Genomic DNA, 26966 nt, shown 5'->3' with positions numbered 1-26966 from the left:
ATAGAGAAAATTGAATGGGTGAGGTAAAAACAACAGTTAAAAAGTTTAAGTTGTGTTTTTTGTGGAGTTTTTTTGTTTGTTCTATTTAATTTTAGGAGAACTGAAAGAACCCTTATTTCTTAATTGTTGAGTAAAAGACTTAACTTTTCTGACCTGAGCGTTTTTAAACTTACTGACAACAGAAGTATCATGTCATTTCTTATTTGGGTATGAAACGGTAGTGATTGCATATATGAACATCTCTATTTTCATTTTTCTCCCTTTGGCTTTGATATAAACTGGTGGTAAAAGAGTGTTTTTCTGATCTTTATAGATAAGCAGCTTATCCAGTACACTGCCTTTCCTCTTCTTGCATTCCTTGATGGGAACCCTGCTTCCACTGTTGAACAGGGGAGTACAACAGCATCATCAGAAGTTATGTCTTCTGTAGATAAACCCATAGAAGTTGATGAGCTTCTGGATAGCAGCCTGGACCCAGAACCAACCCAAAGTAAGCTTGTTCGCCTGGAGCCATTGACTGAAGCTGAAGCTAGTGAAGCTACATTGTTTTATTTATGTGAACTTGCTCCTGCACCTCTGGATAGTGATATGCCACTTTTAGATAGCTAAATCCCCAAGAAGTGGACTCGACATGTATATATTCATCAAAATGATGAACTATTTATTTTAAAGTATCATTTGGTACTTTTTTTTTGTAAATTGCTTTGTTTTGTTTAATCAGATACTGTGGAATAAAAACACCTTTTGCTTTTCTCACTAACCACACTCTTGCAAAGCTTTCAAAATGTTACTCAGCTACATAGGTACACAAGATTTAATGCACATTATTGGCATATCTTTAAGTTGAATTCAAATGGCCATTTTTCTCCAATTGCAGTAAATTGGATTTCTTTTTTATAAATATGACCATTAACCCCAGTTAAACCTTTTCTGTTTAACTTGTTTGATGCTGTCTGTTTTCATTGAGTGTAAGTCACTAGAACTAATTGTAGAAGCCCTAAAGCTTTCTCTGCTCCAGTTACTTTTATTAAATATTTTTCACTTAGCTTATTTTTAAAACTGGGAACATAAAGTGCCTGTATCTTGTAAAACTTCATTTGTCTTTGTTCGAAGAATTTCTTTTATGTTCAGAAAAGTTCATGTTCAGTAGGAAAGGCAAAGTGTACATGAGTGCTTAATGTCTGATATGGTTCCAGCCCCATATACATAGAAAGAAGGGAGCAGACGGGATGGTGTCAACTCCATCCACTTAGTTGGACTAGTTTTAAGTAAAAGTTTTCTGGTTTGTTTGTGTTTTTTGAACCATACTATTTAGTAAAATAAAAATAATGAATGTTGAGTACTAGTGTCTGTTATGTGTCTTCTTTGGAGATGGTACACACATGAAACAATTTTTCCTTCTCATATGAAGTTGGCTTTATACTGTGTCTGTGTGGTCCATCATTTTTAATGAGTCACACCAAGATCTGTGCCTCTTCTCAAAAAAATAGACTATATATTGCAAGAAGAGAAGAATGTCTCTAAATTTAATGTATTTTGAAGTTCTTTGAAAATTATACTGGCTTGCTTTCTATGTTTCTAATAAAGAACTGAAAGAAGTATGTCTCTTATTATCCCAGATGAGGTAAGAATGTTCACTCGATGTCACCAATGGCTTACAGTTTTTGCCCTACAAAAGATAAGGGGAATAGTCAAATCATCTCCCTTTGGAATAGTTGCTTACTAGAATTGTAGAGACATCAAGGCTAGGACACTTTATCACTTGAATTCTGCTTTCAAACAGAGAGCTGGAAGCAGTGCACTTAATATCTGAATATTATATAGGGCTACTTGGTAATTTCAAGGAAGGCCTTCCTTTTGGCCATATTTTGTCTCTCAGTGTCTTGGAATTTCTCTTTTGTGATATAAATATTTAAATTAAGGCCCAGCACAGAGGAATAGTAAATCCTTCCTTAGTTAGATCCTAAAATACTTGGCTCTAACAATGGGATCCTGGTGAATTAATGCAAGACCTTGGAATAGTTTTCCGCATGAGCTGAAGAGGTTCACCTTTTCAAAGGTGGTTGAGGAGTTTAGAAATTGAAAGAAAACTTTTCCCCTTCCCTTTCTAATTGTGGGATATAATCAAGTTTCTTCTTGGGGGCATTTTGGAGTTCTAGAAGCACTCTAAAAAGAATTTTGAAAAACTTTATATCACCTTGATACTTTTTGACACTTAAGATTTTTCATCTTAAGTTTAAATAGTTGGAAGGGATTTAGCATATTGTTAATACAATTTTATATGTCTCTTTTAAATGTATTTAAAGGAATACTACAGTGATGTCCATTGTCATCCATCCCACTTCCCCGAATTTTATTCTGCTCTTATTGTGTGAAAGTGATATATTTATGATTGTGTCACACTTCTCTACCACTAAAAATGCCCATTTAAAACCACAAAAGGCAGAAAAAGTGGAAAACCAAAACAGGAACAAAGAACAAGAGCAACAAATAGAAAACAGTTTAACAATATGATAGGTATTAATCCAAATATATCAACAGTTACTTTGAATGTCAATGGTCTAAATGCACCAATTAAAAGATAAAAACAGATAAAGATTGCCAGAGTGGATCATAAAACAAGACACAACTATATGTTTACAAGAAACCCACTTTAAATGTAAAGACAGGAGTAACTATTAATTTCAGATACAGAGACTATAAAGAGAAGTATTACATAATAATAAAAGGGTCCAGTTTCCAAGAAGACACAATAATCCTTAACATGTATGCACCAAAGAAAACAGCATAATACATGAGGTAGGCTAAGTGGTCAGCTCACTTGGGAGAGCATGTAACACCAAGGTCAAAGGTTTCCAGTGCCCGTACCAGTCAGCTGCCAAAAAAAAAAAAAAAAAAAAATACATGAGGCAGAAACTAATAGAATTGCAGGGAGAATAGATGAATCCACTATTATAGCTGAAGATGTCATTACCCCTCTATCAGAGAAGGACAGATGCAGCAGGCAGAAAATCAGTAAAGGACATAGTTGAGTTCAACAACATTAATCAACTAGATATAATTGACATATATAGCTATAGACTATTTCATCCAACAACAGAGTACACATTTTTCTCAAGCTCATATGGATCTTTTACCCAACACAGATGACATTCTGGGTCACAAAACACACCTTAACAAATTTAAAAGAAATGATACAGTGTCTGTTCTCTGATCACAATGAAAGAATTAAACTAGAAATCAATGAGAGAACTGGAAAACTTCAAAATGCATACTTAAACAACACACTTATAAGTAACACATGGGTCAAAGAAGATATCCAGAAAAACTTAAAAGTATTTTGAACTAAGTGGAAATAAAAACACAACTTACCAAAATTTGAAATCAGATACCTAAGCTGCTATCATGGAAAACTAGAAAAAGAAGAGGAAATTAAATCCAAAGAAAAGAAAAGAAATAAAAATTAATGCAGAAATTTAGTGAAATTGAAAACAGGAATTCAAGAGAAAATCAATAAAATCAAAAGCTGGTCTTTGAAAAGATAAATAAAATTGACAGGCCTCTGACCATAATAAAAAATGAGAGGGCACAAATTACTAATACCAGAGATGTAAGGGGGACATCACTATAGGTCCCATGGACAGTAAAAGGATTATAAAGAAATACCATGAACTCATATGAGAATGCTCATAAATTTGATAACCTAGATGAAATATACCAAGTCCCTGAAAGACAATCTGCCAAAATAAACACCAGAAGAAACAGACATTTAATAGGCCTATATCTATTCTAAAAACTCAATTAATAACCTTTCAAAACAAAACATCAGGCCCAGATGGGTTCACTGGTGAATTCTACCACAAAAACATTTAAGGGAGAAACTATACCAGTTCTCTACAATCTTTCAGACTGTAGAGTCAGAGAGCATACCTTCTAACTCATTCCACAAGGCCAGCATCACCCTGATATCAAAACCAGACAAAAACATTACAAGAAGAGAAAACTACATAACAGTAGTATCTCTCATGAACACAGATGTAAAAATCCTCAAGAAATTAGGAAATCAAATCCAACAATATATAAAAGGAATTATACCCCAGAACCAAGTGGGATTTATACAAGGTACAAAAGGTTGGTTCGACATTTGAAAATCAAAAAATATAATCCATCACAATAGGCTAGCTAAAGAAAAATCACATGATAATATCAGTACATACACAAAAACTATTTGACAAAATAAAAAACCCACTAATGACAAAACTCAATAAACTAGGAGTGGAGGGGAACTCTCTCAACTTGATAAAGAATATTTACAAAAACCTTTACATGATACTTAATAGTGAGAAATTAGAAGCCTTCTCACTAAGATCAGGAAGTAAAGGTGTTCCTTATCATCATTCCTTTTCAACATCACAATGGAAGTCCTAGCTAATAAAATAAGACAAGAAAAGGAAATTAAACATACACTGAATGGGAAGGAAGAAATAAAATTATGTGTTAGTAGATGGCATGGTCATTTATGTAAAACATCCAAAAGAAGAGTCAAAACAACAACAAAAAAAACCAACTGGAATTTGGAAGCAATTATAATAGCACGGTTGAAAGTTACAATACTTTCTCACATACCAGCAAAGATCAAGTGGAATTTGAAATTAAAAACAGTACCATTTATACCAGCACCCAAAATTACAATACGTAAGTATAAATCTAACAAAGTATGTATGAGATCTGTGTAAGGAAAACTACAAAATTCGGATGAAAGAAATCAAAGAACTAAATAAATGGTGCAATATTCCATGTTCATAGATAGGAAGACTCAATATTGTCAAGATGTCAGTTCTGCCTAACTTGATCTCTAGACTCAATGCAATCCTAATCAAAATCCAGCAATATTTTGTAAATATTGATAAACTGCTTTTAAAGTTTATATGGAGAGGCAAAAGACCAAGAATAACCAACACAATATTGAAGAAAATGAACACTGGAGGACTGACACTACACATCCTCAAGATATACTATAAAGCTATAATAATCAAAATAGTGTGGCACTCATGAAATAGACAAATAGATCAATGGAACAGAATAGAAAACCCAGAAATAGACCCACATAAATATAGTCAACTGATCTCTGAGAAAAGGGCAAAGGCAATACAATGGAGCAAAGGTAGTCTTTTTGACAAATGGTGCTGGAACAACTGGACATCCACAAGCGAGAAATGTGTCTAGACACAGATCTTATACCCTTCACAAAATTAACTCAAAATAGATCATAGGTCTAAATGTAAAACACAAAATTATAAAACTTCTTTAGAAGATAAAATAGAAGTAAATCTAGATGATCTTGGGTTTGGTGATGACTTTTCAGATACATCACCCTAAAGGCACTACCCATGAAAAAATAATAAACTAGGCTTCATTAAAATTAAATATTTCTGCTCTGTACAAGACACAATCAAGGGAATGAAAAGACAAGCCACAGACTAGGAGAAAATATTTGCAAAAGACATGTTTGATAAAGGAACGTTACCTAAAATAGACAAAATACTCTTAAAACTCAACAATAAGAAAATCCAGTTTAAAAATGTGTGACTTTGACACCTCAACAAAGATATACATACAGCAAACAAGCATATAAAAAGATGCTCCATATCATGTGATCAGGAAAATACAAATGAAAACAATTCCAGTTAGAGATGGTCATCAACTTAAAGTGGTTCAACTTAGAATTTTTTGACTTTATGATGGTGTGAAAGTGATACACATTCAGTACAAAATGTACTTCAAATTTTGAATTTTGATCTTTCCCAGGCTAGCAATATGTGGTACAATACTCTCTCATGAAGCTAAGCAGCAGTAGCAAGCCACAGCTGCTGGCTGGCTTATTAATAGGGTAAACAACCAATACTGTACAGTTTACTATATTCAATAAATTATATGAGATAGTCAACACTTTATTATAAAATGGACTTATGTTAGATGATTTTGCCCAACTGTAGACTAATATAATGTAGGCTAATTTTGAGCATGTTTAAGGTAGGCTAGACTAGGCTACAATGTTCAGTAGATGAAGTGTACTAAATGCATTTTTGACTTAATATTTTCAAATTAAGACAGGTTTATTGGGACATAACCCTATTGTAAGTTGAGGAGCATTTGTACACATCTATTAGAATGGCCAAAATCCAGAACACTACTAAATGCTGACAAGGATGTGGAAAAACATGAGTTCTCATTCATTTCTGGTGTAAATGTAAATTTGTAAGAGTTTGACAGTTTCTTACGAAACTAAGCATACTTTTTTTTACCTTATGATCCAGCAATTTTGCCACGTGGTATTTTACTCAAAAGAGCTGAAAACACATCCACACAAAAACTTGCTCACGTGTTTACGGAAACTTTATTCATAATTGCCAAAACGTGGAAGCTACCAAGATGTCTTTGAGTAAATGAATGGATAAACACACTGTGGTGCACCCAGACGATGAAATACTACTTAGTCCTAAAATGAAATGAGCTACTAAGCCATGAAAAGACATGGAGGAAATTTAAAGACATATTACCAATGAAAGAAGCCAATTTGAAAAGGGTAAATACTGCACGATTCCAACTATATGACATTCTGAAACAACGCAAAACTAGGTCAGCAGTATGAAGACCAGGGGTTAGGGTAGAAGGAAGGATGAAAAGACAGAGTACAGGATGTTTACGGCAGTGAAACTATTCTGTATGATACTGTAATGGTGGATACACGTCAGTATAATTTTGTTCAAATCCATGGTATGTACACCACCAATAGTGATCTCTAATGTAAGCTGTGGACTTCGGTTGATAATGTATCAATCCAGGTTCATGAATTGTAACAAAACAAATTACCACTCTGGTGGGTGATGTTAATACTGGGGGAGGTTATGAATGTGTGGGGAAAGGGCATATATGGGAAATCTGTACCTTCCCTCTTAATTTTGCTTTGAACCTAAAACTACTAAAAGTCTAAGAATAAAAAACTAAACTACCACGTGACCCATCCAAGAATACCTCTCCTCGCTTATCCTTGATGTCAAGCAACCATTAATCTGTTCCTTATTTCTGTAATTTTATCATATTATACAAATGGAATTATACTGCACGTGACCCTTTGGAATTGGCTTTTTCACCCAGCATTTGTGTCGATGCATGTAATTCATTCCCTTTTATTAGGTAGTAAGTACTCCATGGTAAAGATGTACCACAGTGCGTTTAACCATTCACCCACTTAAGGACATCTGGGTTGTTTCCAGTTTGGGCTATTACAAATAAAGATGCTATGAACATTTATATACAGGTTTTTGTGTGTGAAAATAAGATTTTATTTAACTGGAATAAGTGCCAAAAAGTTTTATGGGCATTATCATACCTATAAGTACTGGATAAACTCAGACCATCTCAAAAGAATTATTGAACAAAGTATACTAAAGCTTGGTAAGTCATATGGATTAGAGTACTCTATCAGGAGAATTACATTCCTCTGTTGTCAGCAAGGAAATTTTTTATACCTAAGTTATAGTGAGAGAAAAGTATCAATTGGCAGCTTAGAATAAATGGCTGGCGTATACAGTAGGTGTAGAATATCTACTGAATTAATTAAAAATATTCTCCAAACTAAACTGGTCTGTCAACTGAAGACTCTTTAGGGGGAGAACATCACTTTATCTTTAAGATCCAACTTTAGGGGTCACTTACAGACAACCAGAAGGGTAAAAATCACCTTCAAAAAATTCAACTATGAGAACAGAAAATGGGCAGTTACTTTATTGTACCAGATTCTTTTTTACACAGGAAGAAAGCAGGTCTGAGTATTACAGCTACCTAAATTTGAGTTGCTAAAGAATTAATACACTACACATTTTCTCTGAATTCATTTATTGAGAGAACAAGCCATTCAAAACTGTAGAACACAATATCAACGCACTAAATAAGGTTGGGGAATTAAGTTGAATTGTTACACTTCATTTACATTAATAAATATTTTTAAAGAAGCAAATGTAGACTTTATAGCTTCATTAGACACTAATGACACAAATAACTAAGAGTTTCTTATGTCAAACTGCTTGATTTTCAGGTTGAAAGATTATAAACCTATATATTTCAATTACATGGCAGTAAATACAAAAGCATTTTAAACATCCTTTGAACTATGCAGTGTAGTGTAAGAAGGAGTTTATTCTACAACATTCCATTATTCTCCTTGCCTTAGTTTACTGGCAAAAGGCATGCTGGACACCAGCAATCCACATCAATATAAATTATCCACCACTAATGAAGTATAAAATCAATTAGGCATGTATTCTGAATAGAAATTATTTTTGAATGTCAGAATGCTAGCTATTTTTGGCAGACATGGAATTTCCCAGATTTATCACTAATTAGCTACTTGTGCTATTTAAGCCTATGCTTCAGTTTCTTCATTTTTAAAATGACAGAACTGGACTAGATTTTTTCAAAGTACCTACTGAAGCCTACTATTTTGCAGTTTCTTCCAACCCTGCCAAAAGTTTACCACCTTTGGACTTACTTTCAAAGTGATTTTCAACAACTTCCTTCTAACCATGATTATCCTTTTCAAAACTTGTCTCAGAGTTCCTAACATCTCCATTGAACCCATACTTTAGCATGGGTTTATAATGACCAAAACAGAGTTCATTTTGTTGGTGAAGGCCATCTCTACTCAAGGAAGACGACAATTTCATTGGGTATTTAATTAGTGCCCACCACCACCAATCTGACTTTCTTTGAAGGATCTGTGCCTCATCTTCCATCTATATCATACTGTTGGCCATCGAACAATCTCAACCTGTGTAAGTTCTTTAGCTTCATATCAAGGAGAAAACCTGACAAGGTTTTTCAGACAGCTGGCATTTAAGTGACTTATTTACATGGTTTTAGAATAGCCATGATCTTTGCAGTCTCCCATAAGCAGTGCAACAAATATTTCAAAAGGCAGCCATGCATTTGCTTTTTATGGTTTCTAAAACAGCAGAAGGTCTAAAGTAATTTTAAAATCAGAGTGCCAGTTTTGTTTTTACTCAATTTCACAGGTACAGAGCAGAGGATTAACCTAACAATGTCCACTTTTCCTAAATCAACACCATACTCATAAAACTCTCCCTTTTCAATTCATTCTAATTCACACCTCAGTGTACTTGGCAAGAAAATAATGAATAAAATGGCAAACGGTACAATCTAAATCATGCCAGAACACTTGAGAAGTTACATGGGAAACACACACATACACAACTTTACAGAAGTTGGGAATACTGTTAATTTCGAATAAGCAATGACCAAAGTGGGACTTTCATGCCAGAAGTCCCATTCAGTCAAAGTCACGATTTGTAAGAACAAGTGGTGCAACCAGTGTCCAAACATATAGCACAATGCCAATCCAACTGGAGGAGATTTTCACCCAGACAGCTGTCCACTGACTTTTCATCTCACGAGAGGGCTCATACCTAAAATTTAAGGAGAAACAAAAAAAGGCAGAGGTTGGATTATCAGCGATTAAGCTACTAAACTTCATTAATTCAGAAGTGTTCTTTGTATAAAATTTGTAATATCAGATATATAGTTGCTGCATCTAAACTGCTACCTTGCTTTCCACACTGCTTTAATAGCTATTATGAAGGTAAAAGTCATTAATTCCTTCAACGGAGTAAAGTACATACAGGTTTCTGAAATAGTTCTTTTGCACAATGCTCTGAGGTACTTTACAAGGGCAGGCAAAATGTTTATGGAAAAACAGAACTGAAAGATAATACAAATCTTTCCTTGAACTTTTTGAAATACCCTCATATTTCTGGCATATTATTAGATAGAAGAAAAATGGAATATGGCCTCTGGATAAATAAGATGTTACTATTACATAAAAGATGTTACTATTACATATATACATAAAAGTATATATGGGACCTCCTTCCACCATCCCCGCCGTCTCAGGTTTAAGAGACTGGGAAGGAAATATATCCCAAGTTTAGTTGATATCTGTGTTTAAAGAAACACACCAAAATTCTTTTTGATCTAAAGCCTTAACATTTATTATTACCTGACAGTCAAAGCTCCGCTTATTGAGAACAATTTGGGCTCTTATACTTTAACATGCTGCAGTACAGAAATTTTAAAAAATTCATTCCTTTCAATAATAAACATCAGTAAAGGCTGCTCTTAAAGAAATGCAGTAAAGAATAAACTTGTTTTCGCCATCTTTTGCTGATACTGAAAATCTTCTTACAAATTGTTTATGGGTATTATGCATTAAAAATTATGAAAAATACAACTGTCCAAACGATATATAGTTCAACTTGAATCTTAAACCAAATCTTTCAGTAATCGTTTGGAGGAAATCATATTTTTTTAAAAACAAAACAATACAAATCACCATCTTCCTTTTGCCAGAAAAAGACTTATGGATTAGTTTTGAAGTGATAAAAAAGCATAAATTATAATTTTAAAGAATTCTAAAGAACCCACCTAATGTACTCATATCTCAATTTTTTTTTTTTTTGTCTTTTTTTTTTTTCGTGTCCGGCAATGGATCACAACCCTCAGTGTCGCACCCATACCGGACCGGGACCGGCAACGGGATCGCAAACCTCGGTGATGCGCCCGCACCTCGCTCAGCCAGTGAGCGGGAACCGGTCTGTATGTGGGATCCGAACCCTCGGCGGGAGCGCCGCCACGCTCCCAAGCGGCGCACTGTAGCAGTGCGCCACTGGGCCGGCCATCATATCTCAATTTTTAAAACTTCAGAGATGTTAATAACAAAGTTCAAACAAAACAAAAGAAGGTATTGTTTACTGAACTATGTTGGGAACAGGTTCACAGTATTAAAAAAATAAACAGAAATGAACGTGTTAGATCAACTACCAACGTGTTTTTCTATAAAAAATGTGTTAGTTTCACAAAACTTTCTATTTTAAACTCTTCAAGATTTAGAACTATTTTGACATTTCCGTTATTGCTAACACAAGGAAGCAAAGTCTATATTTCTCAAGCTGTTCTCACTATTCATTTGGCTGTAAATTTTGAAATACACTGAAGGATAAAAAATACCTCAAATCACATCATGTTCTGGAATCATGAAAAAGCCATGGAGTTCCCACAACCAAGGTTTTTTTGAAATATAAATACCTGTACCAGTTGGTAAGAGTCATCATGATGTAAAGTGAAGCCAGGAAAAGCATGAAGTGAAAGAAGGAGTAACTGTAAGTGACACCATCCCTTTCATTATCTACAGCTCGGTGAACATCGTCACCATCCTCCATTGATCCATCACTTCTGGCTCCACCATCTTCTATTAATGTTGACTCATCACTCGTTAGAGTCAGTTTATTAACCTGACTATTGTTCGAAGTACGGATGCTGCACGAAAATGAATTTAGGAAGGGAGAAGAAATAGAACACTTTTTAAAGAAACAATTTATATATGAATAGATGGACATCTTGTTTAAAAATTCCAGTTTTTCTTACCTTGAATAAAACACACACAATAAAAAGAGAATTAGTCCTATAATTCCTTGAGCATGCCACCACTGGACTGACTGCCCCTCCTTTGGGATAGTGCTTGTTGTATTGTAGCCAATTATGCTTAGTAGACTTGGGTTGCAATTTGTCTCTGTAATGTAAATTAAGGTCAAATTATAATGTTAATATAAAAAACATTTATTTTTTATGGCATAACTGGAGTTCTTTTTAACTCTTTATAAATAAACTTCTGTAAATTCAAAAAGTTTCGCTGGGGAAGGCAAAAGTATAACAAAATACTTGAAGACAACTTATATTTATTAATAATGAGAACTTTTAATCTTATTTTACTTTTAAGTTTTATACTGCTAATTTTATAAAAGTGCTTAGAAAAGTTAAAGCCATTTTCTTTTCAGCCTCACACGAAAGCTAAGAGATATAATCTTTTTATCAAACAGAAAATAGGTAAAATTTAGATGACCCCTCTCAAGTTAGTAAAATTGTACTAGAGCTGGAAATAAAATTCAGATGTTTTAAACCACAATGCACTGGTTGGTTTTCCTACCATATATTGTGAGATTACATTACTGATTTTATAAAGGTTATCAATTTGCCAAAGTACATTGTTATAAAAAGCAAGATAGCTTACTCAAAAAGCCAACAGCAAATGCTTTGTGGAAATGACCAAGACAGACATAACAACCTAATGCTTAGATAAAACAGACTTATATTGGAAGGAGATGCCATCTAGGACTTTTATAGCTAGAGAGAAGTCAATGGCAGGCTTCAAAACATCAAAGGACAGACTGACTCTCTTGTCAGGGGCTAACGCAGCTGGTGACTTTAAGTTGAAGCTAATGCTCATTTACCATTCTGAAAATCCTAAGGCCCTTACGAATTATGCTAAATCTACTCGGCCTATGCTCTATACATGGAACAACAAAGCCTAGATTATAGCACATCTACTTACAGCATGGTTTACTGAATATTTTAAGCCTACCGTTGAGAACTACTTCTCAAAAAAAAGATTCCTTTCAAAATATTACTGCACATCGACAATACACCTGGTTACCCAAGACCTTTGATAGAGAAGTACAAGGAGGTTCAAGTTGTCTTCGTGCCTAACACAACATCCATTTTGTAGCCCACGGAACAGAGTAATTTCAATTTTCATGTCTTATTATTTAAGAAATAGATTTCATAAAGCTATAGTGGCCATATACAGTGATTCCTCTGGATCTAGGCAAAGTAAACTGACAACCTTCTAGAAAGGATTCATCACTCTAGATGCCAGTAAGAATATTTACAATTCATGGGAAGAGGTCAAAATAGCAAAATTAACAGGAGTTTGGAAAAAGTTTATTCCAACCCTCATGGTTGAGTTTGAGGGGTTCAAGACTTCAGCAGAGGAAATATTATAACTGCAGATGTGGTGGAAACAGCACAAGAATTAGAAGTGGAGCCTGAGGATGTGACAGAACAAGCAGTCTCATTCTAAAACTTTAATGAATAAGAGTTGCTTCATATTGAGGGGCAAAGAAAGTGGTTTCTTGGGATAAAATCTACTACTGGTGAAGATGCTGTGAACATCGTTGAAATGACAACAAAGGATTGAGAATATCAGATAAACTTAAGCAGTGGCAGGGTTTGAGAAGATTGACTAATTTTGAAAGAAGTTCTGCTGTGTGTAAAATGCTACCAAACAGCATCACATGCTATAGAGAAATCCTTCATGAAAGGAAGAGTCAATTGATGCAGCAAACTTCATGTTGTCCTATTTTAAGAAACTGCCATCGCCATCCCAACTTTAAGCAACCTGATTAGTCAGGTTGCACAACCACCACTCTGATCGATCAGCAGCCATCAAAATCTAGGCAAGAAACTCCACCAGCAAAAAGATTACAACTTGCTGAAAGCTCAGCTAATCATTAGCATTTCTTAGAAATAAAGTAGTTTTTAAAATTAAGGTTATGTGCATTGTCTTTAAGACATAACGCTACTGAACACTTAAAAGACTACACTATAGGGCCGGCCCCGTGGCGCACTGCTACAGTGCACCGCTTGGGAGCGCGGTGGCGCCTCCCGCCGAGGGTTCGGATCCCACATACAGACCGGTTCCCGCTCACTGGCTGAGCGAGGTGCGGGCGCGACACCGAGGGTTGCGATCCCGTTGCTGGACACGAAAAAAGACAAAAAGGAAAAAAAAAAAAAGAAAAAAAAAAAAAAAAAGACTACACTATAGGGCCGGCCCCGTGGCGCACTGCTACAGTGCACCGCTGGGGAGCGCGGTGGCGCCTCCCGCCGAGGGCTCGGATCCCACATACAGACCGGTTCCCGCTCACTGGCTGAGCGAGGTGCGGGCGCGACACCGAGGGTTGCGATCCCGTTGCTGGACACGAAAAAAGACAAAAAGGAAAAAAAAAAAAAGAAAAAAAAAAAAAAAAAGACTACACTATAGGGCCGGCCCCGTGGCGCACTGCTACAGTGCACCGCTGGGGAGCGCGGTGGCGCCTCCCGCCGAGGGCTCGGATCCCACATACAGACCGGTTCCCGCTCACTGGCTGAGCGAGGTGCGGGCGCGACACCGAGGGTTGCGATCCCGTTGCTGGACACGAAAAAAGACAAAAAGGAAAAAAAAAAAAAAAAGACTACACTATAGTGTAAACATAACTTTTATACGCACTGGAAATGAAAAAATTTGTGAGACTCACATTGAGATATTAGCACTTCGCTACATCTAGAACTGAACCTGCAATATCTTTGAGGTATGCCTGTATCACATTAAATTGTAAGGAAATCACAGACAAAAAAAATTAATAATGTGAAAAAATTATACTGTTTAAAACAGAATCAACAAGCCTTTGAAGGGCTTTTATTTCTTAATATATAACTATTTTATGTACTGTGCAAAATTAGGTATTTTTTCATAATTTTTATATTGTCTTATAACCTTCTTATAATTTTGTTAGTAAAGGAAGAAACTAAGTGAAAAAAAGAAGTAATATCTCAAAAATGGTATTATCTCCATACTTTATTATTCTAGAGTTTAATTTTTAAGTAACTTAATCTCACAAAACGATCACCTCTGAAAAAAAAAAAACTGCAGTACTCATGAAAAACAAACACAAACAAAACATACCTGGTTCATTGGTCATAGCAGACCATGTCAAATACATTGTGTAGACTGTAATTACTGAAGACTGTAACAAGCCAGATCTTGGTTGTGATTCCTACAAAAAACCATTGAGCAACACAAATAAATATCCTGACATCATCCAAGATCTATAAAAATTTAGAAAGGTACAGGCTTCATAAAAACTAATGCTATGAAGAGCATACTTGGATTTTTGGGAGTATAGACATTACAGAAGCACCAATGCAGAGCAGCATGTTGACACTGATGAATGCCTTATTTTCTGAACAACTGGCTGGATGAGTGTAGTAGACAAAGAACAGGACAACGGCAACTAAAGACAGCAGATAATTCAGAGCTGTAGCTGATAATAAGGCTGTGAAAGAAAATAATTGGATAATCAGACTTTATCACAAATATTAGGAATTAGGCATGGGATTTGTTTTAAAAACAATCTGTCATTCTATCAAAAAATACATTTTAAGCAACTAACACCACTAGCATTATGTAGGCTATAAAAGCAGGGAAGAAAATTAACTCTGAACTTTATTGCTAAAGAATTCTATATTCTACACACAGGTCACTATTATGTATTTTGAAAGACAATGTTAGTAACATACTAGTATGATTTTTATTAATAGTAATACCTATATTAGAGTTTACAAACCATGTTCATGTACATTAGCCATTATTTTCAAAATAAAAATAACTAGAAGAGAAATATTACTTAAGGGTTTTGAAGAGCCATAATCATTCAGTTGTAAGCAAGAGCATTAAGAAACAAAATTATTTTCATTGGTAATATTAAGCCCTCAAAACAAGATGCTTTTCCTCATCAACCAAAATCTTAAAAACATATATATTATGTAAAGGTAAGTCACTATTATTTAATAAGACAACCTAAGCTGGTTCTACTTAAATTTTAACATACACAAAGTGTTTTGAGTCTTTGTGCTAATATTTGCTCAATACATAAGTACTTATGTAGAACTGCATCACTGACAGGGGATCCATCCAACAAATATTTACTGAATGCCTACAACAGGTCCTGGGAATACGGCAGGGAACAAAACAGACAAAAACCCTTGCATTAGACTACATTAAAGAATAAGATATTCTATGTAAGTGAAGTTTCCTAAAGACCAAGCTTATTTCTTTTGCGCACCAAACTCTTTTTAAACACTAAGATCAAACAACACAAACTATTTACGTGATTGAAATATTAGACTAGCAGATGAACTGGATTTGGCCTGCACTCTCGTTTAAATTTTTGTTTTAGCTGAAACCCAGATCATTTTACATTGAAATACAGATTTATGGCTTCTTTTGAAGAAAATCAGAAAAATCAAGCAATACCAAGTTCACGTTCCCACAATACAACCAATGGATGGAGCTGAGCAGTAGCTGTGCACTTTAGGTGGGGCATTCACATTCTCCAATTGATCACATGCTCTACTATTTGCACACAGATTCAGTATGCATTTAAAATTCCCTCATTTTTGTTACCTGTTTGGTCCCAGTATCTGAATTTTGAACCATGTTTTAGCTCATCATTATAAATAAACAAACATTAATTATGCTACTACAGAAATTCCGTATTACTGATGCACATATAACAGCATCCTTTGCACTTATATAACATATCACAGAGTTGCTTTTTTAGATTTTTTTCCATTTACTGCTGTATGAATTGTACCACTGTATGTTTATTTCTGACAGTCTTCCTCCCTTTAATGTTTTTACTTTTAACTTGCTATAGGCTAGGAAATTAGACTGTAAAATACAAATGCTTTCAGCAATAGGCTTTGGAAAATCTATTTTAGCTATTTGGGTTCTTTTGGATTCTTTCCTGGTTTTTGGGTATGTTCTTAGTTAATTGGTCAAAAGATCTCTGAAGAAGTTGCTGATACTATGTAATATCATGACACTCTCACAAACTTAAACTAAAAACTTCACAGGAAATTACACCATAATCATCTTAAGTGATTTCCCTCTAGTCTACATACCTGTTCTCACCTAAACAGTTCAACTATCTTGAAGATGATCTGTGAGATGAAAGCTTACCTGCATACCAACACCTCGAGTTCCCTTCTTCCATTTTTTCTACCCATGATTCATTCCACGAATGGGCAAAATCAATAAGTAAGACTAGCTGTATGAGGATGAAGCAAAAGGCACCTGCCATGCCTACATAAAACCACACTGAAAGAAAAAAATGCATACATACAAGTGAGTGGGCTGGATTAGTTTTTATTATTTCCTTTTCACAATCACAATACACAAAAGGGAAAATAAAATTTTATATAATTGCCTTGATTTTGCCAGCTGGGAACAAACAAAAAATACCCAAAAAACAAACAAGTATAGCTCCAGGCAACAATTATTTCAGTTTCCTTTATAAAACATCAATATCATACAAGTTAAAAAAAAAAAAGATTTCCTACCAGTTGTAAAAGTTCCTTCTGGAATGAAGAATGCACCAATAATAATTGCAATTGCTGCGGCAAATTTAAAGAACCAAAATCTAAAACAAAAAGAAACACAATTTATTAATAAACATTCATTCAACAAATAATTTCATATATTAAATCTTTTAAGAGCATCTTAAAAAATGGCTACACTTTATGTAATTGTTGTAGTCTTTCTGAGGACATCCTGAAAATCAGAAAAGATGACTATTACATAAACTGCTTTTAAGACAGTTTTAAGAAATATATATTTGTTACTAATTCATTACGATAAAATGAAAATATTCCATTTCACAGGTATATTTTATGTATTAAGTGGGATAATATGTGGAAGTACTGTACTAATGAATAGTTTTAATAAATACATGATAAATGCCTTCATCCAAAACTCTGATAATTTAAAGTAACCACTGACTAAAGGGGCAAAATAAAATAAAATCAACCTGTCACATCACATTTTTCCATTAATATTTATATTCTACTTGTTTATTCTTCCTGTCTTTGGTATCACGTATTACTAGACATGCAATAACAGATAGTCAAAAAAAATTAATCTGTAGGAAAAAAAATAAAAATAAATCAAATTCAAAACATTTGGCGTACCAGAAGTGGTGCTCTACATTAAAACAGACTGATAACAAGAACCTTGAAGTTTCTGGGTTTTCCAGTACAACCATTTAGAAAATCAATCCTCTGTTTAAAAATAAAGTTTTCCATTTTGGCTCAACTCTAGGTCTAGGGAACTGAGAGTCTTATGCATTGGGACAGGTCCACAAAAAGCTAAGAGAAATAATAGTTCTTCATTTAATAGTCACAGATGTGATAGATCCTCTTTTTAAGATGAAAATATAAAACATTACAAGAGGTTATACCAATAAGTGACACAAGGCTACCATTTAATATCTAAAGTCTAACATTCTCTAGTAGAGTTCTCTGTCATTCATGAACAGACAAAACAATTCTGCAAACTGTGTAAGTTTATTTTACTTTACAGTTTCCTTAGACAGACTGAAAATTACTGAAAATTAAGGCTTCCCAGACTTTTATATTGAAATTTATTCAAAAACTCACCCATTGTGCACTGCAGCTCTAGGATCACTGCTGCTCTTCACTTTGATCATTAGTAAAGAGAGGAGAAGATAGAACATAGCCAAGCCAAAGCACAAACGGTATACAGCTTTATAGCCAACCAGAATATTACAAGGGACAACACCTTTCTCATTCTCACAAAATCCAGGAATCTAGAAAAACAAGAGTTCATAATCCACCATTTTTTCATTAAGTAAAAATAAAAAAACAAGTGTGCTTTATAGTTCATGATGAATATAATAATGTAATCAAGATAAGGGTTTCAATTTTCTTCTCTATCTGTAACACACAGTTTTTGGCTGTGATTTCTCTTTTGACATTATAATCAGATAAAATGAGAGAGTTAAACTTTCATGCGAGCAAATGATAGACTACCAAGGCCAATCCTAATATGTTTGAGTTGTAAATTATTTTTTTAAAAAAATTTTTTTTTGTCCTTTTTTTTGAGAGCGGCCGCACTGCGCTCAGCCAGTGAGCATCCCGGCCATCCCTATATGGGATCCGCGGCGGGAGCGCTACTGCGCTCCCAGCGCCGCACTCTCCCAAGTGTGCCACGGGCTTGGCCCAATTTATTCAAAATTTTTAAAACATGTATTCTACTGTTATAAACTGAATTGCATGTATAAGAGAAAAATGAAGTCAATAAAAGTTTAAAGAATCATAGAGTAACTAAGTCTGTTTCTAAAACTAAAAAGAAAAATAATGGCTTTTCAAAGCCAATGCTACTTAAATCCATTTTGCGTTTGCTCCCTTATTCTATAAGTACTACTTTTGATCATGAATGGATTTGGCTTAACAGCATACAAGCTGGCAGTAGTTTTTTGTTTTAATTTAGAATCATGAAAAAGACTGATGACCATTTCAGAAAGCCACATTCTAATCAGAATGCATAGAAGAATTAAGTGAAGTAAGTGGGAGTATTATTCAGAACTACATACACTATTCACATACATGAGAATAAATTATTTCCTCCCACTCCTTCCATACCCAGCAGTCTAAAGAAACTGCTTTTTCTGGACACTAGTCATGTACTAGTTGTCAAATACAAAGGCTACTTCTTAATCCTCACAGTCCTTAATCTCTTTTTTGCACAGACACTGTCCTGTCTCTTAAAACTCTCCTCCCTAAAGCCTGTACTGTACTTTCTCTTGGTTCCTCTTTCCTCATTGCTCCTTCAGAGGTTTCCCTTCTCCACCAACTCTCTTAGGTAAGAGATACTGGCAAAGTTGTAAGCTTTGCTCACTCTGAATGGTCTTCTTTAGGCATATGCTGCCATGGGTTTCAATTTTCTTCTCTATCTGTAACACACAGTTTTTGGCTGTGATTTCTCTTTTGACTTATATGTTCATGTTTTCATCATAATAGTGCCTTATAAGAAACATGAGAGAGCTCGCTGCTTCTCTCTCTATGCCATGTGAAGATACAAGAAAATGGCCACATGACAACCAGGAAGAAGACCCTACCAGAACTTGACCATAATGGCACCCTGATCTTGGATTTCCAGCCTCCAGAACTGTGAGAAATAAATTTCTGTTGTTTGAGCCACCCAGTCTATGGTATTCCTGTTATATCAGCCTGAATTGACTAAGCCATATATATCTGATATATGTGATACAGTACCTACAAGTCAACATGTTAGAAACTAAATTCATTATATTACTCCATCTCCTTTCACAACCTGATTCCTTGAAAAAAACTTAAAACAAAACAAAAAAAACCACCTTTTTAAATTTTTCTTTCTGGGTTAATAGCAACAGTTTTCTTCCAGTTTCCTAGAATAAACTTGTCTATTATTTAAATACCACTCTCAGTCAAGTCTACATCCATAAAATCTATTTCAGGCCCTCTATATACTCCTGATCACACCACTGCAACAGCCTCCATATTTAACTGATTGAATCCTATCCTTTCTTAATTACCACATTAATTTTCCTAAAGCATACTCTGCTCAAAAAGCTCTTTTTATTCATTATCCTACTTTTCAATCTTGTCATACAAAAGTTCTACTCATTCTTAAAATGTCACCTTTTTGAGATCCACTGAAATTCTGACACTTACCTGGTGAGAATTACTTCCTTTGTGTTACCACAGCACATTTTCTGTACCAACATCACAGAACTTAACAAGTTAACTTATATTATCTTTGTCTTTTCTGAAAGATTATGAGTTACTAAAATTGGGATTACATAGTATCTTATGTTACATTACTCGTTTTCCAATACCCCAAATCAGTTTTATGCATATATATGTATACACTACAGCTTCAGTTAATCAATAAATTTAAAGAAAAAGACGAACCTTATTCAGTTGTTCTTCCATTCCTGGTATCAACATTACACAAGCTACACATACTCCAACAAGCAAAAAAAGTGCATAGATCAACCTAGTTACAGTGGAGTTGTTTCCACTAGGACAGCATCGGCACAGTAAACATGGGGCACTACCACACAAGCATGGTATCTGGGAAAAAGAATATTGAAAATCAGTATGGTTTAAAATGATACAATGAAAATTTATATGCTACCTTTTCAAAACAGAAAAAAAAAAAAGAGATCTAAATTTCCAAGAGATAAAAGGTACTTAGGTCATATACATTATCTAAAAACTATAAAACATAGTAACTTCTGGAAGAAGGTGGAGCAAAGTTAAACAAAAAAGCCCTTGCCCTCTATATTAAGCAAAATGAATAAAATTAGATAAAACAACAAAGGGAAAATAATCGCCAGCAGCAAGCAAAGTTTAACTAAGAAAAGAAATGGAATATTCATCAGTAGCACAGCTGCTAAATCTACCTCCAACCCCTGCTCCTTAACCTCCAGATATAATGGTGAATCCACAAAATTCTGAGAATTTTCAAATACTGCCAGGGAAGAAAATAAAGTGAACTGGTATCCTTATCTTTTCCCTCTTGTGACTTGGTAGTGATGACAACAATGAAAATTACAACTGGAGTCAGGCAAAAATGGGTAAGTGAACAACTGAAGCCAGCTAACTATCTCCACTGAACTCCACACTAAACTACTAGTATAGACTAAGGAAATAGGATAATCTCCTGTCCAGGAGAGATGAACACTGGTACAGGTATTTTACAATCAATATCTCAAAAGGGCAAAGTTTTTTCTTCTATATTCTTTTTATTCTATAAAGTGGGGTGAGCTCTACCACACATTCAGATTTCAGGACATCAGACAAAAGATATTCCAGCTCTAGAACTATAGCTCTGGGGGAAAAAGAATCTCACATACCATACAACAATAGTATTGTAGAAGCCAGACATGCTACAATAACCAGTATCAGGCAGGGACAGAACTGCTTGATATTAAGTTTCACCAAGATAGAAACAAATGTCATGGCAACTATGCAAACATACTCTAACAAAAATTAAAAATAGCTCTCTCAGACAAAGAAATAAAAAAAAAAAAAGAAAACATATCAAGAATCTAATATGAAATAAACACAACTCAGTAAGAAAAAGAAACTTCCTGCCAATGGTTCATTAGAGCTACAGAAAAATTTAAAAAAGAAAAAAACAAACAAAAAAACGATGATGACTTCAAAAATAAAATGAGGAAAAATCAACAAAATCGAAAAGGGAATTACAGGGCTAAGAAAAGAAATGAGGGCTGGCCCGGTGGCGCACTGGAGAGTGCGCCGCGCGCTCCCACCGAGGGTTCGGATCCCATGTGGAGACCGGTTCCTGCTCACTGGCTGAGCGTGGTGCGGGCGCAACACTGAGGGTTGTGATCCCGTTGCCGGTCCCCGGTACGGGCGCGACACCGAGGGTTGCGATCCCGTTACCGGTCAGTAAAAAAAAAAAAAAGAAAAGAAATGAAAAGGGGGAAAACAAACTTAAAAAACTAATTAACTATCAAGGAACAAAACAGACAATAGCTAAAAATAAAATTACTGATACAAAAATACTTGGAATAATTACAATAAATTCAGGCTAAAGTAACTAGACTTACCCTACTGCCTTAAACAATGGGAAAAAAAAATGAAATAATGGTTTTTCTGACAATGAAGGCAATCTAGGGCAGTAATGTCTGAGAGGAAACAATGAAGCCCTATGACTGGCCCATCTTTCTGCCTAGGGAGGATGTACAGTGCAAGGAGGGGGATCCAGGTAGAGCCCAACAGTCTTCCTGACTGCAGGAGACAGGTGGGGGTTTAGGGAAGTGAAGGCAGCTATAGTTCATAAGGCAGATTCCTAGAGGGTACAAAGATACAGAGAGAGCAAGCATTAGCTGAGCAATGATTAGTACATACACTTGAATAAATTACCCAAGGAGCTGGGGGGATGGGGAGCTGGTCACGAAGAGTGAAAAAACGTAGTAATTTGTGAGGCAATAAATAGAGAAATCAGAAGGCTATATAACTCAGTACTTCTGGGAAAAAAAATTAAATAAATAAATAAATAAATAAATAAATAAATAAATAAATAAATAAATAAATAAATAAATAAATAAATAAATAAATAAATAAATAAATAAATAAATAAATAAATAAATAAATAAATAAATAAATAAATAAATAAATAAATAAATAAATAAATAAATAAATAAATAAATAAATAAATAAATAAATAAATAAATAAATAAATAAATAAATAAATAAATAAATAAATAAATAAATAAATAAATAAATAAATAAATAAATAAATAAATAAATAAATAAATAAATAAATAAATAAATAAATAAATAAATAAATAAATAAATAAATAAATAAATAAATAAATAAATAAATAAATAAATAAATAAATAAATAAATAAATAAATAAATAAATAAATAAATAAATAAATAAATAAATAAATAAATAAATAAAATCAGCCGAAAGTCTAAAGGATACACTAGGTTCAGTTAACAAAGCTTAAAAACAAACACCAAAAAGTTCCAGTTCTCACCAAGTAACTCACCTATGTTCAAAAACAAAGCCTCAGGGCTGGCCCGTGGCTCACTCAGTAGAGTGCGGTGCTGATAACACCAAGGCCATGGGTTCAGATCCTATACAGGGATGGCCGGTTGGCTCCTTGGCTGAGCATGGTGCTGACACCACCAAGCCAAGGGTTCAGATCCCCTTACCGGTCATCTTATTAAAAAAAAGAAAAAAAAAAAAAAAGAACAAAGCTCCAGGATATTTTTTTTAAAAATACAACTATATCTGGCACCAAACAAGGTAAAATTTACCTCTGATATTTAGTAAAAATTGGCAGGCATGTAAAGCAGTAGGAAAATACAACCTATAATGAAATCAACCATTCAAAACAACCTAGAAATGAGAGATGATTGAGTTCACCTACAAATAGGAAACTGTAATATTATAGGTATACTTATGATCAAAAAGGTAGAGGAAACCTCAAGCATGATAAAGAGAAACACAGAAGATAATTTAAGAGACCCATATCAAATTTCTAGGGATAAAAAATAAAATATCTCAACCCCCAAAATACCACTAAGACACAGTAGAAAAGATTAGTGAACCTGAGACATAGCATTAGAAATGATCTAAAATAAAGAGGCTCACAATAATCAAAGGATCATCAGATCATTGTGAGACAACTTCAAGCAGTTTAACAGAAGTGAAATTGGAGTCCGTGAAGGACAGAGGAGACAAGAAGATCTATTTGAGGAAATAATTGCCAAAATTTTCCCAAATTTAATGAAAACTGGGGCCGATCCCGTGGCTCACTCGGGAGAGTGCAGCGCTGGGAGCGCAGCAGCGGTGCTCCCGCCTCGGGTTCGGCTCCTATATAGGGATGGCCGGTGCGCTCACTGGCTGAGCGTGGTGTGGGCGACACCAAGCCAAGGGTTGCGATCACCTTACTGGTCACAAAAAAAAAAAAGAAAAGAAAACTGTAAACTCATAGATCCAAGAAGCTCAAGGAAGCCCTAGGAAAATGAACATGATGAAAACTATACCAAGTCATAGCACAATTAAACTGCTTAAAAAGAATGATAACAAGAAAAACCTTAAAAGCAGTTTAAATAAATAAAGGCAAGTTATACTCAAGGGACCAAAGAAAAAAATTACACTTCTAGTAAAAAACACTTCAAGCCAAAAGTCAGTATTGAAAATAACACTGTAAACAGAATTTTGTACTTGGTGAAAATATCCTTCAAAATTTAAGACAAAAGACATTTTCAGTCTTTGAAAACACAAAGTAATCCAAAACTAGGAGAGCTAAACTACCAGAAATGTTGCAGGAAATCCTTCAAGCAAAAGAAAAATTATACCAGACAGAAATCTGGATCTAAACAGAAAAGAATGGAGAACAATGGAAATGGCAAACATATATATTTTTCTTATTTAAAAAGTGGGCCAAAATTAGGGATGCTAAATCCAAAGATATTATAAGAAAACAACAGATCACTACCTCTCATGGACATAAAAAAAATAAAACTTTAGTGAGTCAAACACAACAATATAAAAAAGATAATACACTGTGACCAGGTGGGGCTTAGTCTGGGAAAACAAGGCTGGCTCAACTTTTGAAAATCAACCAATGAAATTCACCACAGTGACAGACTAAAGAAAATGTACAATGGTCATCTCTCTCAATAGATTTAGTAAAATCATCTGACAAAATTAAATGCCCATTTGTTATAAAAACTCTCATTACACAAGGAACAGATGAGAACATCCCCTCTCCCTCTCTCTCTCTACATAATATATATCCAGACAGTATATATATTACATACACACACACACACACACACACACACATAATCATCATACTTAATGGTGAAAGTAAAAATGCTTTCCCTCTGAGATCTGAAACAAGGTAAGCATATCTGCTTCCTGCCATTAGTATGCAACTTCACAATGACAGTCCTAGCCAATACAATTCGGCAAGAAAAATAAATGAGATATACAAATTCAAATGCCAAACATAAAATTATCCTATTCACACATAACACAATTTTCTACATAGAAAATCTCAAGGAACCTACAAAAATGCAACTAGAATAAACAAATTTAAGAAGATCACAGGCTACAAGGTCAATATACACATATCAATCATATCTCTACATACTATTAACAGCTGGAAATTGAAATTGAAAAAAAAAAAAAAACAAAAAAACCCCAAAACTTAGGCATTAATCTAACAAGATACAAGCAAGACCTCCAAGGATGAAAAGTACAAAACATTGGTAAAAGAAATCAGAGACCTAAATAAACGACAAGATCTATCGTGTTCAAGAACTGAAAGACTCTATTTTTAAAATGTCAGTTCTTTCCAAACTGATCTATAGATTCAACCCAAACCAAATCATAATCCCAGTGGCAATTTTATGGAAATAAACTAGATATTTTAGAAACTTACATGGAAACACAAAGGAACTAGAATAGCTCAGTTAAAAAAAAATGTAAAGTTCAAAGACTCTCAATGAGGCAGGAGCCACAGGCAGCCCCCATCACCCAGCAAAAGGCAGGAACATGCATGGGGTCCTAGGCAGGAGCTGCAGGCAGCTCCCACTGCCTAGCAGCGGGCAGTAGCACACATGCAGTCCTAGACAGGAACCATAGGCAGTACCCCCACATGGCAGGAGGCAGGAGCACATCCAAAACACCAATTCAGCACAGATGGTCCACCATAGCCACTGCCACAGCCATGGCCTCTGCAACAGTGGCTTTCCACCATAGTACCAGCCACAGTCACCATGCAGGTGGCCCAACAGTCACTCAACTACACTGACACAAGGAGACTCACCAGCAGAAACCAGAAAAAGAACAGGACATTTCTCTTCTCAAAACCTACTCCAGAGTAATAGAAGCAGCAACTGCTCTACCAGATGACCAGACATCAACAAAGACATACTAAAAATATGAAAATCCAAGAAAATATGACACCACCAAAAGAATACAGTAAGTCTCAAAAGCTAGACACCATGCAGCAAGAAACCCCTGAAATAACTGAAAAGGAATTCCAAGCAACAAACTTAAGGAAATGCACTGAAATACGAGAAGACTCAGTTAAACAACATAAAAAATGAGAAAAAAAAATCCAGGATATGAAGGAGGAAATTTACAAAGAGATTAATACCTTTAAAAAGAATGTAGCAGAACTCATGAAACTAAAAGATTCATTGAACAAAATAAAAAATACAACTGAGAGCTTAAGCAATAGACTAGAACAAGCAGAAGAGATTCTAATCTCGAAGACAGTCTTTTTGAAACAACTCAAATGATTTTGACAAGCAAATGTAGAAAAAAAATTTTTTTAAATGAAGAAAATTTAAGAGAGCTAGCAGACAACCTTAAGCACACAAACATTTGAATCAGGGGTGTTCCAAAAGGGGAGAAGAAAGGAAAAGCCATGGAAGACCTATTTGATGAAATGATAATGGAAAACTTCCCAGGTATAGGGAGAGACACAGTTCTTCAGGATCCAGGCGGCTCAATGATCCCCAAACAGATTCAATCCAAGAAGATCCTCTCTGAGACACATTTTAGTCTAACTGATAAAACTCAAAGACAAAGAGAGAATCCTAAAAGCAGCAAGAGAAAAGTATGAAGTCACTTATAAGGGAGCCCCTATCAGACTAACAGCAGATTTTGCAACAGAAACTCTACAGGCTGGAAGACAAAGGATGATATGGTCAAAATACTTAAAGAAAAAACTGCTAGCAAAGAATATTACACCCAGCAAGGCTATCCTTCAGAAATGAGGGAGAAATAGCATATTTTCCAGACAAACAAAAGCTGCATGAGTTCACCACCACACAAACAACCTGCAAGAAATCCTCAAGAGTCATGCATCTAGAATCTGAAAATGATCATCAT

At 34.7% G+C, this 26966-nt stretch overlaps 2 protein-coding genes across 3 annotated transcripts in view; one reads left to right on the top strand and one right to left on the bottom strand.

Moving 5' to 3' along the window:
* The window catches only part of HSF2 (heat shock transcription factor 2), a 29154-nt gene extending 27556 nt beyond the window's left edge, over positions 1-1598 (top strand). For both annotated transcript variants that reach the window (XM_008566923.1, XM_008566916.1), the window contains one exon: positions 314-1598. In XM_008566923.1, the coding sequence (XP_008565145.1) occupies positions 314-609 (296 nt within the window). In that variant the 3' untranslated portion in view covers positions 610-1598. The remainder of the gene's footprint in view (positions 1-313) is intronic.
* Positions 1599-7773: 6175 nt separating this feature from the next.
* The window catches only part of SERINC1 (serine incorporator 1), a 30251-nt gene continuing 11058 nt past the window's right edge, over positions 7774-26966 (bottom strand). The window contains exons 2-10 of the mRNA XM_008566905.1: positions 20482-20643; positions 18166-18335; positions 17071-17150; positions 16691-16828; positions 14833-15002; positions 14633-14723; positions 11500-11644; positions 11161-11391; positions 7774-9485 (exon numbers count right to left, since the gene is read on the bottom strand). Of these exons, the coding sequence (XP_008565127.1) occupies positions 9350-9485; positions 11161-11391; positions 11500-11644; positions 14633-14723; positions 14833-15002; positions 16691-16828; positions 17071-17150; positions 18166-18335; positions 20482-20643 (1323 nt within the window). The 3' untranslated portion in view covers positions 7774-9349. The remainder of the gene's footprint in view (positions 9486-11160; positions 11392-11499; positions 11645-14632; positions 14724-14832; positions 15003-16690; positions 16829-17070; positions 17151-18165; positions 18336-20481; positions 20644-26966) is intronic.

Source organism: Galeopterus variegatus, unplaced genomic scaffold, assembly GCF_000696425.1.
Source record: "Galeopterus variegatus unplaced genomic scaffold, G_variegatus-3.0.2 Scaffold17, whole genome shotgun sequence".
Lineage (NCBI taxonomy): Eukaryota > Metazoa > Chordata > Mammalia > Dermoptera > Cynocephalidae > Galeopterus > Galeopterus variegatus.
The sequence above is the reverse complement of the archived record's forward strand: the minus strand, read 5'-3'. Positions and strand labels throughout refer to the sequence as shown.